The sequence below is a fragment of the Hylobates moloch genome, unplaced genomic scaffold (assembly GCF_009828535.3).
Source record: "Hylobates moloch isolate HMO894 unplaced genomic scaffold, HMol_V3 SCAFFOLD_11, whole genome shotgun sequence".
Taxonomy (NCBI): domain Eukaryota; kingdom Metazoa; phylum Chordata; class Mammalia; order Primates; family Hylobatidae; genus Hylobates; species Hylobates moloch.
This window is the reverse complement of record NW_026652286.1, coordinates 56,273,893-56,290,319: the sequence shown is the minus strand read 5'-3', so window position 1 is coordinate 56,290,319 and position 16,427 is coordinate 56,273,893. Positions and strand designations below refer to the sequence as shown.

The 16,427-nt window shown below is 36.4% G+C and overlaps 1 protein-coding gene across 18 annotated transcripts in view; it reads left to right on the top strand.

Moving 5' to 3' along the window:
- The window catches only part of DLG2 (discs large MAGUK scaffold protein 2), a 2,210,459-nt gene that overhangs the window by 1,579,859 nt on the left and 614,173 nt on the right, over positions 1-16,427 (top strand). For all 18 annotated transcript variants that reach the window (XM_032167965.2, XM_032167963.2, XM_032167975.2 and 15 more), the window contains one exon: positions 8,602-8,771. In XM_032167965.2, coding sequence (XP_032023856.1) covers positions 8,602-8,771 — 170 coding nt within the window. The remainder of the gene's footprint in view (positions 1-8,601; positions 8,772-16,427) is intronic.

Below are 16,427 nucleotides of genomic sequence, written 5' to 3'. Positions count from 1 at the left end.
AGCTAGTGGTTTTTAAAAATTTGGTCATGCATTTTTACACTTCATACAGCACATTAAACATTGATCAGGTTTCTTCATAATGTAGCCCTTTGGTCTGTAATTAATTCATTTATTTGAAGAAAGAGAATACTACTGATAGAAACAATAAAGCGCAAGGTAATTAGGGGACATTCTTCAATAACCAATAGCTACTACAAAGTTGTTTCAGACCCCGTGACCTAACATCTACCTTTTTTTACTTTTTTTTTTTTTATTTTTTTTTTTAGGTGGAGTTTTACCCTTGTTGCCCAGGCTGGAGTGCAGTGGCACGATCTCAGCTCACTGCAACCTCTGCCTCCCAGGTTCAAGCGATTCTCCTGCCTCAGCCTGCTTAGTAGCTGGGATTACAGGCACCTGCCGCCATGCCTGGCTAATTTTTTGTATTTTTAGCAGAGACAGGATTTCATCATGTTGGCCAGGCTGGTCTCGAACTCCTGACCTCAGGTGATCCACCCTTCTCAGCCTCCTGAAGTGCTTGGATTATAGGCATAAGCCACCATGCCCGGCCCCAAACACCTACTTTTGAATAAAAACTTGAGGAGGTCTGAGTGCAATTAGGTGTGGCTGAGTTAAGTGTGCTGGTCAGAATCTTTAACCAAGGCTTCCATAAAAGCTAAAGTTTGTATATCAAAACAACTATAAGTTTTACTGTGGGCAAGGGAAGGGAAATATGAAAAGGAAATTACATTGTACTTCATCAAACAAGACTTATTTAAGCTCTAATATTAAGGTGAATATGCATTTATTATTTTTTTCTTTTTTAAACTTAGTTTTGGGGGTACATGTAATTGTTTGTTATATAGGTGAATTGCACGTCATAGGGGCTTGGTGTATAGCTTATTCTGAAACCTGGTAATAAGCATAATACCTGATAGCTAGTTTTTCAATGCTCACCCTCATCCCAACTTCCACCCTCAAGTAGGACCCAGTGACTGTTGTTCCCCTCTTTGTGTCCATATGTACTCCAAGTTTAGCTCCCACTTATATAAATGAGAACGTGAAGTATTTGGTTTTCTGTTCCTGTGTTAGATTGCTTAGGATAATGGCCTGCAACTCCATCTGTGCTGCTGTAAAGGACATGATCTCATTATTTTTATGGCAGCATAGTATTCCATTGTATATATGTACCACATTTTTTAAAATCCAGTCTGCTGTTGATGGGCATTTAGATTGAGTCTATGTCTTTGCTGTTGTGAATAGTGCTGTGTTGAACATATGTGTGCATATATCTTAATGGTAGAATAATTTATATTCCTTTGGATATAATACCCAATAAAGGGGTTGCTAGGTTGAATGGTAATTTTATTTTAAGTTCTTGAGAAATCCCCAAACTCCTTTCCACAATGGCTGAACTAATTTACACTTCCACCAACAATTGTAAGCATTCCCTTTTCTTCACAACCTTGCCTTTTTAATAACAGTCATTTAAGTTGGTGTGAGATGTTACCCCATTGTGGTTTTGATTTGCATTTCTCTAATGATTAGTAATGTTGAGCATTTTTTCATATGCTTGCTGGCCATGTCTAAGTCTTCTTTTGAAAAGTGTCTGTTCATGTCCTTTATGCACTTTTTAATAGTGTTGTTTGTTATTTGCTTGTAAATTTAAGTTCCTTATAGATTCTAGATATTAGAACTTTGTTCAATGAATAGCTCGCAAATATTTTCTTCCACTCTGTAGGTTGTCCGTTTACTCTGTTGGTAGTTTCTTTTGCTGTGCAGAAGCTCTTTAGTTTGATTAGGTCCCATTTGTCAATTTTTGGTTTTGTTGTAATTGCTTTCGGCATCTTTATCATGAAATCTTTGCCAGGTCCTATGTCCAAAATAATATTTCCTAGGTTATCTTGCAGGGTTTTTTTATTTTTAGGTTTTATATTTAAGTCTTTAATTCATCTTGAGATTATTTTTATAGATGGTTTAAGGAAGGGGTCCAATTGCAGTCTTCTGCATATGACTGTCCAGTTATCTCAGCACCATTTATTGAATAGGGAGTCCTTTCCCCATTGCTTGTTTTTGTCAACGTTGTTGAAAATCAGATGGCTGTAGGTGTGCAGCATTATTTCTAGATTCCCTATTTTGTTCCAGTGGTCTGTGTGTCTGTTTTTGTACCAGCACCTTGCTGTAAAAGCTCTATTTTTGTATTTTTCTTCCTGAAAATCCCATTCATTTCTTCTCTTCCTCCCTTTCTTATACAAAATTTTAAAAACACTTTCAGCATCTTGACTGTAGCTCTTTCTTTTTCTCCCTTTAGTATTTTATTTTTCCCTCACTATAGTCTCTTTATATATTCTCTTATGCAAATGCTTCTTGTCTCTTTTTCATAATGATAGCTAACATTTTTTATGCTTACTGTTTTTCAGGCACTACGCTATGTATTTCACATGCATTCTCTCAATAACAGTAACAATCAATCAATAACAATCAATCAATAACAATCTCATTATCCCTATTTTCAGATGAAGAAACTGAGGCTTTGAGATGTCAAGTGACTTGTCTGTAGTCACAGAGCTCCCAAGTTTTAGCGCTGTGGTGAGATCCCAGATCTATCTGGCTGTGACTAAGCCTCCCAAGCCATGTTCTTAGGTTGTCTGCTGTGATATATGTCCAATATAAAACATTTGAAAGAAACATAAAAGTAGAAATCTGCTTTTTAAAGCACTCATAATCTCCATACCCACAAAGGACCCAAATTAAAACTTCACTATCTTTCTTTCCAGTGTGTTTTATGCATAATGTACAGGAATTTTTTAATTTTTAACACTATGACTTGATAATCGGGGAACCTGCCCCGATAATCACGTAGGTTCTTTTCTATTTTCCTAAGCGTCAGCTGGCTTGAGAAATAAAAAGAGAGAGTACAAAAGAGAGAAATTTTAAAGCTGGGCATCTGGGGGAGACATCACACATTGGTAGGATCCGTGATGCCTCACGAGCCACAAAAACCAGCAAGTTTTTATTAGGGATTTTCAAAAGGGGAGGGAGTGTGCGAATAGGTGTGGGTGACAGACATCAAGTACTTAACAGGGTAATCAAATATCACAAGGCAAGCGGAGGCAAGGCAAGATCACAGGACCATAGGGCCGAGGCGAAATTAAAATTGCTAATGAAGTTTTGGGCACCACTGTCATTGATAACATCTTATCAGGAGACAGGGTTTTGAGATCAACCGGTCTGACCAAAATTTATTAGGTGGGAATTTCCTCTTCCTAATAAGCCTGGGAGCGCTATGGGAGACTGGAGTTTATTTCACCTCTGCAATCTCGACCATAAGAGACAGGTACGCCCCGGGGGGGCCAATTCAGAGACCTACCCCTAGGTGCGCATTCTCTTTCTCAGAGACATTCCATGCTGAGAAAAGGAATTCAGCGATATTTCTCCCATTTGCTTTTGAAAGAAGAGAAATATGGCTCTGTTCTGCCCGGCTCACTGGTGGTCAGAGTTTAAGGTTATCTCTCTTATTCCCTGAACAATTGCTGTTATCCTGTTCTTTTTTCAGGGTGCCCACATTTCATATTGCTCAAACATACATGCTGTACAATTTTTGTAGTTAACACAATTATTACAGGGTCCTGGAAGGATATACATCCTCCTCAACTGACAAGATTAAGAGATTAAAGACAGGCATAGGAAATCACAAGGGTATTGACTGGGGAAGTGATAAGTGTCCATGAAATCTTTATAATTTATGTTTAGAGATTGCAGTAAAGACAGGCATAGGAAATTACAAAAGTATTAATTTGGGGAACTAATAAATGTCCATAAAATCTTCACAATCCACGTTCTTCTGCCATGGCTTCAGCTGGTCCCTCCGTTTGGGGTCCCTGACTTCCCGCAACACTTGATGATCATTTTAAATGAGTTAACTTACTTAAAAATGCGTAAAATCACAAATCTTACTTCAACGGCAGAAAATTTTTCTTTTGTTATATACATATATATTCTTATTATACTTTAAGTTCTAGGATACATGTGCACAACGTGCAGGTTTGTTACCTATGTATACATGTGCTATATTGGTGTGCTGTATGCATTAACTCATCATTTACATTAGGTATATCTCCTCATGCTATCTCTCCCCCAGCCCCCCACCCCACAACAGGCCCCGGTGTATGTTGTTCCCCTTCCTGTGTCCAAGTCTTCTCATTGTTCAATTCCCACCTATGAGTGAGAACATGCAGTGTTTGGTTTTTTGTCCTTGCGATAGTTTGCTGAGAATGATGGTTTCCAGCTTCATCCATGTCCCTACAAAGGACATGAACTCATCATTTTTGATGGCTGCATAGTATTCCATGGTGTATATGTGCCACATTTTCTTAATCCTGTCTATCATTGATGGACATTTGGGTTGGTTCCAAGTCTTTGCTATTGTGAATAGTGCCGCAATAAACATACGTGTGCATGTGTCTTTATAGCAGCATGATTTATAATCCTTTGGGTATATACCCAGTAATGGGATGGCTGGGTCAAATGGTATTTCTAGTTCTAGATCCCTGAGGAATCGCCACACTGCATAAAATATTTTAGTACCTTGAGAGAGTGGATATTACCTGTTACTTTAAATTATATTGTCAAAGTGGAATAAATAATTCACTAAGTATTATTTTACTTGTCAGTGATGCTATACCACGTTAGAAAATAACTTGATTTAGTGCAAAATTTAGATATGACTCTGTGAATACGGGCTAATGATAGACTATCCTTTTTGTTTCTAAAATATTTTTGGCAAGGAATGTGCCAAAATTTCTAAGGGAAATTCTAGAAAGAATATTAAAATTAATCTGTTGATATTGCAGACAATTCTGGTTTACAAGATGAAATTGCTGCAGATGAGTACCGTAGACTTCTGTGTGTAACATCAAGTACTGAGAGTGAAACTGTCGACTTAATTAGATTGGTAGAGTGAGATTGGGGAGTAAGTCTGTATATGTAAACAACATTTTGTTTTTTAGAGATGGGGTATCGCTTTTGTTGCCCAGGCTGGTCTTGAACTCATGGCTTCATAAAACAATGTCCCTCAGAAATATGATAAAGCCTGCATTTGTTACTGTGACAAAGTATTCCTTGACTTTGAAGCTAATTATGTACTTATATGCTGCAAAATGAATACAGGTGGTGGCTTTACTCACGAAGTTTATCTACTGGTAAAGAGAGCAAATTAATTTTAAATAGCTATGACCCTCTAGCCAAAATCTATTTCAAGTTTCTGGGAGGATGGGAAGTTGAGTGCCCTAGTTTGGCATGACATACTTTCCTCTCTATTTTAAGAATTTGAATATAAACTACCCCACCTCCCCTACAAACACCATCATTAAAAAAAAATAAATAAAACAATCAACTCTGAGTATCTGAGTATCTTTGTATCAGTAGAAGCTGGTTGAAATTATGTCCCTGTTTTCACCAACACTTTGACCTTGTCAGTAAAATTCCACTGTCTATAAAATGGGATCCATACTTTATAAATTGTTTAAGTAAGAACAAATAAGTGAAATGACTGGCTGATATTGCACATAGTATGTCCTTTAAAAGTTTAAATTTCCATTCTGTTCACATTTCAACAAATACTTGAGCACATCTTTGATCCACTCAATAGCAAGAACTTTCAGATCTATGATATGTTACAATGTACACATCTCCACACATCAGCTATGGGTACTCTCCTGCACAGTACTATACAATACAGTTACTGCTCTCACTGACTCTGGACATGCTCTCTCTCTTTTTATGGGATACTGAAGTTCACAAAGATAAACTGGCTTCACCGTGGTCCCACAGATGATAAAGAACTGGGACTCAAATCCAGGCCTCCTGACTGCTAGTCCTAAAGCTGCCTACTTGATCCACATATTCAGGAATGAACATCTGATTTAGGCTATGATTTTCTCACACCAGCAATTGACAATTAAGGATCCCACTGTATACAAAAGGAAAAAAAATAGAGTTTGAATAGATATATATAGCCTCCAGAATTTTTTTAAATGTCAGCCACTCCCTTCTATGAAAAGCAGTGTTTTAAGATATAATTAGTATTCTGAGCATAGGGTGATGGTAAACATTATGTTTTGCATTATCATGAGATGGCAAAATTACCCACTCTCAAAGGACCAGCTGCTGCAGGGCAGCTGGCACCCATGATGCCTACATTCTCAAAACTATTTTAATTGGTAGTTTCCCGATTTTTTTTTTTTTTTTTTTGTCAATCAGGAAATGTATGTGTAAGTCTATTAAAGCCATAGCATCTGTTATGATGAAATGGCATTGCCGAATCTTAGGAAGTGAAATATTCCGCCTCAAGATTTTGAGACTGCTCTGTGTTCTTACTGCGGCAAAAGTTCCTATAACTAAACAGGTATAGAAAAGTTATGGACAAAAACAGATACAAAATTCTTCCCATACTTTTCATATAATATTACCATTGTAGTTATCATTTTGAATTGATATACACAACATACATGAAACTGTTCATCACATTATATGTATATGGTCCTAAGAGGAAAAAGCTCAAATTTTTAAATAGGAAGACCTGAAATCAAATCCAATCTCTGCTCAAATTGCTGACAGCTTTAAACAGAGGACTTAATCACTTGGAAGTCTTCTCATTTCTATAATGTAGATAATAAGTTTTATTCCACAAAGTTATAGGGAGGATCCAATAGTTGAGAATATTATAAATCAACGAATATTGCACTGCTATCAATAACAAACATTTATTAGGTGTTCGTTACGTAAGAAGGTATGTACTAAGTGCTTATATGTGCTTTATCTCATTTAATCTTCCCCAAAAGGCTTCCTGATAGATATTACTATTATATCCAATTTAGAGATGAGAATATGATAAGGCTTAGAGAGGCTACGGAAATTAACGATGGTTACAAACTTAGGAAATGGAGGACACAATCATTGGACTTAGTCTTATTCTTTCACTCATTCAACAAATATTTGATAAGGAAAGGTCCCCTGAACAAAACGGGACACTGTTTGGAAGGAGGAAGTGGGGAATGGAAGTTGAGTAAGCAAACCAGCCATGTTCACTGTACCCTGGCCACTGTGTAGTGAATGGATTGAAAGGTAATAAGAGAGAATCCAAGAAGGCTAGGCAGGCATTTGTGGAGGTGGTTCACGTGCGAGACGATGTTGATTTCAACCAGGGTGGTAGCAATGAAGATGAAGAAACCTAGATGGACTGAGGCTATACTTGCAGGTAGAACTGACTACGTGGTGGTGGGGGAAAGGAAGCATCAAGCAAAGGAGGCCCCTCATTTTTGACTCTGAGCAACGTGGTGATCTGAGACTGGGGACACTAGAATGGATATACAGAGTGAGGGAAAGAAATTTTTGTAATCTCAAGCCCCATGCTCTTAACCATTATTAATGTTATCACTAATTATTATCATGAAAATAAAATATATTTGGAGTCGATGGCCACATAACTTTAAACTAACTGGAAAGGTTTATGGAAATGTCAGATTATTCCTTTCCATGTGAAAATGAAAAAAAAAAAAGAGGAAAGTTTGATGTAGAATTTGTTGTGGTTCTTAGTTTTCAAAGTAAGCACCTAGGAACAGGATTGTCTGAGGTTCTCCTTGAACTTTGTAAATCTGAACTTCAGTATTTATAATATTATAAGATGAATTGAGGTGGAGAGGAGGGTGGGGAAACAGTGGAAGATAATTTTCCAGAAAGTTAACAGACTTATTTTATTTTATTTAATTTTTTATTATTGTTATTTTCTGTTTTTGAGATGGAGTCTCGCTCTGTCTCCCAGGCTGGAGTATAGTGGCGTGATCTCGGCTCACTGCAACCTCCACCCCCGGGATTCAAGCAATTCTCCTTTCTCAGCCTCCCAAGTAGCTGAACTACAGGCACACACCACCATGCCCAGCTAATTTTTGTATTTTTAGTAGAGACGGGGTTTCACCATATTGGTCAGGCTGGTCTCGAACCCCTGACCTCAGGTGATCCAGCCACCTTGGCCTCCCAAAGTGCTGGGATTACAGGCGTGAGCCACTGTGCCCAACCTAATAGGTTTATTTTAGATGATTGAGTCAAGTATATTTTTTCTTCTGTCTGTATTTTTATATTTTTCAGATATTTGAAGATGATTACTTATTACTTTTGTAACTAGTAAATTAAAAGTTTGAGAAAATTAGTCTGTAAATAGTTATATTTGTTATGTCTATATAGTTCATTGTAATAAGTTCTGAGAACCACTCAAATTGTAACTTTCAGTCAAACCAATTAAAATAATGATGTAACTTACAGAGGCCTTAAAATACATGCCCTTCTAACTATGCCATATGTGAAGCAGTCCCAGTCAAAGTGGACTGGAGTTTAGGATGGGACCTGACTGGTAGTATGGCTAAAAGTGGTTAGGAAGAAGGCTAAGAGGCTTGAGGAGCTTAACATTTTCTAGGTGTCCTTCATTTGAAGCATCCTTCCAAATTTAAATATTTAAAAATTTCTTAGATTCTTTACTTTCCCATTTCTTAAGGTCAGATAAACATAATAATATTCTTTAAGAAATCCTGCCAGCCACTTCTGAATCTTGACTCTTTTCCTTCCTTGCAGGGTCAATGATTGTATCTTGCGGGTGAATGAGGTTGATGTGTCAGAGGTTTCCCACAGTAAAGCGGTGGAAGCGCTCAAGGAAGCGGGGTCTATCGTTCGGCTGTATGTGCGTAGAAGACGACCTATTTTGGAGACCGTTGTGGAAATCAAACTGTTCAAAGGCCCTAAAGGTAATAAAAATATAAATGACTCACAGACACTAGTGACAAACCATCTGACTGAAGTTTGTGCCACAATACTCGTATGATGAACTCTTTAACCTCTGACATTCAGTGCTTACCAAGAGATTTAAAATCCTACAATAGTGGTTACGAAGGGTAAAGGAAACCAGTAGTCTAAACATGAACTCAGATAAGAAGGAAAGGATAGATTTATGTAGAAACCTCCTTATAAACAAAAATATTAACAGTCATCTATATTTTTCTATAAATTTTTAATCTTACTGGGTCATGATAACTTAGCTAGCATATTAATACTAATTTTTCAGATACAAATGGTAAATCCTCTCATTTAGCAAAATAGTAATATAAATAATAATTAAAATAATCTGTACTAATATAACAATTATATTTTTATAATGTTGTGATATGTTTAAAGTTTGGTTATATTCTTATGTGTCGTACCCAACATTACATGACATTTTACGCTTGCAGTAGCCAAAATAAGTTAAAATTTATTTTTTTGAAATGTTCTCATATCTCTTGAGATTATTATAGTTACTCTGTGGAGTTGCATCAACAGATGAATTACCACACTACTTTTTGTTTATTTGTTTTTTGTTTTGTTTTGTTTTGTTTTGAGACAGGGTCTCACTCTGTTGCCCAGGCTAGAGTGCAGTGGCAGGATCAGGACTCACTGAAGCCTCAAGCTCCCAGGCTCAAGTGATCCTCCCATCTCAGCCTCTCAAATAGCTGGGACTACAGGCATGCACTAGTGCATGTGGTTATTATTATTATTATTATTATTATTTTATTTGTTTTTTGGTAGAGACAGACCCTTGCTTTGTTGCCCAGGCTGGTCTTGAACTCCTGGCCGTAAGTAATCCTCCTGCTTTGGCCTCCGAAAGTGTTGGGATTACAGGCGAGAGCCACTGTACCTGGCCCATACTAATTTTTAAGAATAATCCTTTGAACTCTGTTCTTCAGAATGATGACATTAAGTAGTAACTTAATAGTATTTAATATTTTGGAAAAAAATCTAATAATTAGCTTAACATTATTTAAATATTTTAGATGATTATGACCAAATAATGGCTGTACTCTTTGAGTAACTCATTTTTCTTTTCTTTAAAATCTAGTTAATCTCTAATGCTATAGGAGATTGAAAAAATAAGCCTACCATCTCTTCTAGGAGGCAGTAGTGGGTGGTATTTAAGATCTCAGGACTGAGTTTAAAAGCCTGGTTCAACTACTTGCTAGCAGAGTCATCTCAGTTGGGCCAGCTCCCTCATTATTAAATGGGGATCATAATGGTAGTATCAATCCATAGGGTTTATGAGGATTAAGCATTTAACCAATAGCTGGAACAAGGTAAGCAATAGAGCCTGGTGGTTAAGATGCAGACTCTACAGCCCAAAGTGTCTAGATTAGTACCGTGGCTCTGCAGCTCACTAGCTGTTTGGCCTTGAGCAAATTGCTTAACCTCTCTGGGCCATATATTCTCATCTACAAAGTGCAAATAAGAATAGTACTTGCTCCTAGAGATGTTGTGAGGATTAGATGAGTTGATTCACAAAAAGTATTTAGAATAAGGCCTGGCACAAACTAACCGACCAACAAAATTAGCTACATATACATGTTATCTGTACTATTATTTACTACATATGGTTTTAAACTTTGTAACAATTGTTTGGTAATGTAATGAAAATATTCAGAGATTCCTCATGGGTTAAATTCAAATGCGTTAAAATCATAGAACTAACACATTTGAATTTAACCCATGAGGAATCTCTGAATATTTTCATTACATTACCAAACAACTAAAATCTGGGTAAAAGGAAAAAAAGTGAAGCATTTTCATATCACAGTCTCTAGTGGCATGAAAGACTTTCAACCCTCACATTTACTAAAATTATATTGCAAGGAGCTTTAAAGCCAAACAAAATGGCCATACACATTATTTCTATTAAAAACGTATATTATATGTAGCTATTTCTGTAATTCAATTAACTGTAATTATTCAGCATAGCCCTAAGACAAATACTAATTTTAACCACTCAGCAAAGAAAGTAACATCATGCATTTATAGACCTTTTGCTAGCTGAGCAACCGGATGACCTCCAGCTGCTCAGCAGAGCACTTAAAGGCTAAAGATGACTAAAACTTAATTTTATCAAGAACACATATTTTAGATTTTTATTTTTGATGCCAGGGCTCCAGCTGGTTTACTTCAGTCTGAACTGCTTTCTTCCTTGAGCCTGGAGTGGGGCAATAATTGCTGTGGGACCTGGAATGGGGAAATGGGGAGAAGTGAGCATTAATCAACTGGGTATACCTAGGCAATAACCCAATTAAAGTATACAATGTATGGGAGATGGGGTTACAAGTGAGCTTGGTCTACTGAGATGAGGAGAACCAGATAACTGTTGGAAATAACTTTACATCCCTAAAAAGCAGGCTCTTGCGAAATCCCTGTAGAGAGAGGTGAGACTATTGAGCCTGTTGTGGTTATGCTGAGTCAGTCATACTTCTTTCTACTGTCGCTGTCCAGAGGTCACTGATGGGGATTTGTTTCTCTATATAAAGCTTATCAATTTACAGAAAAACTATTTTAGTCATTGTTTAAGTTCCTCATCCCTCTCCCAGTACCATAAACACAGCAAGTGCTGAATCAGAGTAAGTTGAATACTTAAACTGGATTTTACAGTAACTCTGATGATACCTCGTGGTCTTAACTTCACTTGGCACCTTATAATTCTTCATTTTTGAATTACAATATGTGTAAAGGGAATTCCTACCAATGTTTAATCATACAATGGAAACTCTTATGCACCCTGGAGTGAAGATAAATGAGATGTCATCTCTGTCCTCAGAAAGTTTAAATGCGAGAGATGCACGTGAAGTCAACTACCTTTAATGCAACACAAAATGAACTCAGCTCTGTGATGGAGCCTGAGCTATGATTTCACTGGAACAAAGTGGAAGACGTGATTCATCGTAACTAGGAGAGACAAAATGGTCCAGAGGATTTAAAATTTTCAGCAAACTAACACAGGAACAGAAAACCAAACACCACATGGTCTCAGTCTTGGGAGTTGAACAATGAGAACACATGGACACAGGGAGGGGAACATCACACACCAGGGCCTGTTCGGGGGCTGGGGGAAAGGGGAGGAATAGCATTAGGACAAATACCTAATGCACTCGGGGCTTAAAACCTAGATGACGGGTTGATAGGTGCAGCAAACCACCATGGTACATGTATATCTATGTAACAAACCTGAACATTCTGTACATGTATTCCAGAACTTTAAAAGGAAAAAAAAAACAAAAAAAAAAACATGTGCACAGTTTATCTGCCCTTCCTTGAGCACATGGGTACAATATAGTAAGCATCAAAAAATCTAGCCAACTGAGCTAACTGGATTGAATTATGTACGTATAATACAGAGTTATCTAGATATACATTAATGTAGTCCTTCAATGATTCAACAAATACGTATTGTTTAGTATGTACCTGGCAGAGATCCAGACAATAGAGATTCACAAAGAAAATTCAGATAGTTCCTGCTCTCAAGGAGATTGTAGCCTGGTGGGGAAAACACCTATAATATAAATTGGGAAAAGTACTAGGAATAAATGTAACAGATTGTTAATGGGGTGCCAATTAGACAGTGGGTCAAAGGAGACTTCCAGAAGCAAGTGTCACTTAAGCTAAGCCTTGAAATATAAATTAAAACAGACATTTAGCCAGGTAAAGAGTGGGGTCTCAAGAGCATCCCAGATAGAAGTAGAGGCATGTGAGTGTGATGGCTATAGTGTAGAAAAAGATCTTGATAACTTCTAGGAGTCTAATAATATGAAAATTAATTACATGAAATGATATGGCTGAGATGAGCAAGGGCCAGATCATGCTTAGCTTTGTTGGCCATATTTGAAGATTTGTGTTTATATTGAAATGCAATGGGAAATTATTGTGATATTTTAAGCATGAGTGACACATGATAAAATATGTAATTTTTAGAAGGTCATTCTGGCTGCTATGAAGCAAATGAATTGAAGAGGGCAGAAGTGGGAGCAGAGATCAGTTAGGGGTTACTTGGAGGAAGGAGAAAAAAGTAAATGGATTTGAGCTATCTTGATGCCATTTATTGGTAAAATAGATGGTGGTGTTTCAAGGATGAGGTTCAGTTTTTTTATTTGGGGTGCCATTTGTGAGGTGGGGAAGATTATGAAGGAATCTCTGAGGACAGAGGGAACCTCTGATGTGTCTGAAAAGGAAATCTCAAGGAAGCAGAACTGGAGAAGATCTGTCTAAAAACCCTGCCAAATTAACATGCTGATTTTTCACTATATCTTGTGAAATATCTGGGTTTGGGAACATATTTTTAAATTGACTTTTTTACTTTTTATTAATCTTTAATATAAAAATATGAATACGGCTACTTCAGCTATTTTAAAGAGTTAATGCATTTAATAAATCTATTTTATAGATTTTATAGATTATTAATGCCCAGAATGTTTTCAGTTTTAGGATTGTGTTTGTTTTTGCACAGAACAGAGGATAAACAGATTTATTCCTTTCTATGCTATAGGTAAAACATTAAGAGATTCTGTGAAAAAGTGATTTGTGGCAAATTAAATTTACAGTTTTTCAATTTTGTACTCTATATTGATTCCATCTATTGCAAAAATTACTAATTTGAGATAACCTTTGATGTATGTGATTTTGTCTTTATAGCAGAGCTAATCTTCCCAACACTCAGATAGAATCAATCATCTGATTGGTGATTTATAGCCATATATTTCAGTAATGGATATTTGGGTAATACTCATTCTGACTTAGAATGTCTTTTCTCAAAATAGGTAGAAACCTTGCTAACGTCACGGTTATAGATTTGGTCATTGCAAGCACCTGGGGTGTCTGCATGTGGGCAATCAATTGAGAAAAAAATAGGTAATTATATGTAGGAAGAAATTATTTGGCAAATCCATTTAGGCTTGCCAAGCAACCAAAAATTAAGCAAAGGAAGAAAATCTAAAGTGTGTATGTGGGTTTCCAGGAAATAGATGTACTATAAAAGGCTTCCTAGTGACTTTCCCAAGAACACATTAAATAATAACTTCCAAGGAGCTATTAATATATAATTAAACAAGTACAGAACTGTTTGTTTCTATGGCCTGGGCCAAAGAAGCCTAAAGCTACAGGAGAAATTAGATGACTTCTTTTAAGATGCTCTTGTTGCTTAAGAATCGTATAGGTGGTTTAAGGCTAAGTTCTAAAACCAAAAATGTGAAAGCCATAGTTTTATTAATTGATATCCAAAGGTGGTCTTGCTTGTGGCTTTATTTTAGCCACCTTACTCATTAATAAAAACTGAAAGAGTGATTAAATCTAGATAGTGACAAATTTTAGCAGTTCTCCTCCATTATTTTTTAAAATGTTTTTAAACTCTGATATCTCTGTAGATACATACTTTTTGCCATTACAGAGCTCTGTATCAGTGTAAACTGAGAATGTAGTAGATTGTAAGTTTATGTTTTGTATAGGAAAAATGGTAACTATGAAATGCACACACTGTAGAAGTCACTATACCAATGAACACTTACAATGTTCATAATTCAATCATTAAAGAAGACACATATGTAATGAAGAAGTTCCTGGATATCTTCAGGCAGACATGAGCCTAGAACAAATATAAGAACCACTTTATGACTCGCTCTCCTCATCTGCAAAATGGTTATAATCTAAATATGTAATTCATAGAGTTATTTACAGGATAAGAATTGTAAATTCTTAATAAATTCTTATAATATTTTTACTCTTATTACCATATTTGGCAGAAAGGGAAATAAAGAAAAGTAGCAAAGAACTCATTAATACTAAGGGACTAAAGGATTAGATTGTATTTAATGTAATATTTAATATAAAATACTATGAGAGGTTCTTTTTTTTCCTTCAACTTTTAATTTAATTTCAGAGGTGTATGTGCAGGATGTGCAGGTTTGTTACATAGGTAAACGTGTGCCACGGTGGTTGGCTACGCAGATCATCCCATCACCTAGGTATTAAGCCCAGCAACCAACAGCTATTCTTCCTAGTACCTGATGCTCTCCCTTCCTCCTGCTCCGCCTCCAATAGGCCCCACTGTGTGTTGTTTCCTTCCATGTGTCCGTGTATTCTCATTGCTCAGCTCCAAGTTATAAGTGAGAACATGCTGTGTTTGGCTTTCTGTTCCTGCGTTAGTTTGCTGATGATAATGTCTTCCAATTCCATCTATGTCCCTGCAAAGGACATTATCTCCTTCCTTTTTTATGGCTGCATAGTATTCCATGGTGTATGTATACCACATGTATTCATCCAGTCTATCATTGATGGCATTTAGGTTCATTCCATGTCTTTGCTATTGTGAATAGTGCTGCAATGAACAGACACCTGCATGTATCTTCATAATAGAATGATTTATATTTCTTTGGGCATATACCCTGTGGTGGGATTGCTGAGTCAAATGGTACGTCTGCCTTTAGGTCTTTGAGGACTATCTTTCACAGCAGCTAAACTAATTTATGTTCCTACCAACAATGTAAAAGTATTCCATTTCCACACTGTCTTCCACAATGGTTAAACTCATTCACACTCCCACCAACAGTGTAAAAGCATTCCATTTTCTCCACAACCTTGCCAGCATCTGTTGGGTTTTTTTTTTTTTTTTTGACTTTTTAATAATAGCCATTCCAGCTGGTGTGAGATGGTATCTCATTGTGGTTTTAATTTGCATTTCTCTGCTGATCAGTGACGTTAAGCTTTTTTTCATATGTTTGTTGGCTGCATGTATGTCTTCTTTTGAGAAGGTTCTGTTCATGTCGTTTGCCCACTTTTTAATGGGGTTGTTTTTTTCTTGTAAATTTGTTTAAGTTCTTTGTAGACTCTGGATATTAGACCTTTGTCAGATGGATAGATTAAAAAAATTGGGGGAGGTCCTTTAAAAGCACTAGAATATTTGTTGAATTAATGAATTAACTATTTATTAAAAGCTTTTAATATTTAGCAATTCCACATAGAACCAATATATATTTGGCTTATGCATGCATGTATGCATATATATAATATGTACATATATTTCTGTTATGTGTATATGCACATATATGTTATACGCAGCTGTATTTTTTCTTTAGCTCTATATAAATTTGTTTCTAACAGGTTTGAGTTATGATGTGTCATATAACTCTATGCTTTATGAACATGCACATATATATTTAGGATTTTTCTTTGGTTTTCCCAGTTTGGGCATCTGTGTCAGTGTATGCCACGTGCAGAAATAGCTCCAAGTATATTAAAACTTAGCCTTATGATATCTCCTTAGCACCAGGTTCCATCACTCACCCCTCACCCATGTGACCTACTCCTGCTTTTGACCTCTCCATTTATACAAATGATTGTCTTAGTCACCCACAGTAAAAGGCCTTGGACGTCCTTTTTTTCCTTTTGGTTCTCTCTTCTTTGCTGCTTTATTAAATCAGGCATCATACCTTTTGGAAGCCACTTACAAAATAATTAATCCTCTCTTTAAAATCTCCACTGCCATTATTATGGTGTTCCTGTCTTCTTTTTTTTTTTTCTTTTTTTTTTTATTATACTTTAAGTTTTAGGGTACATGTGCACAACGT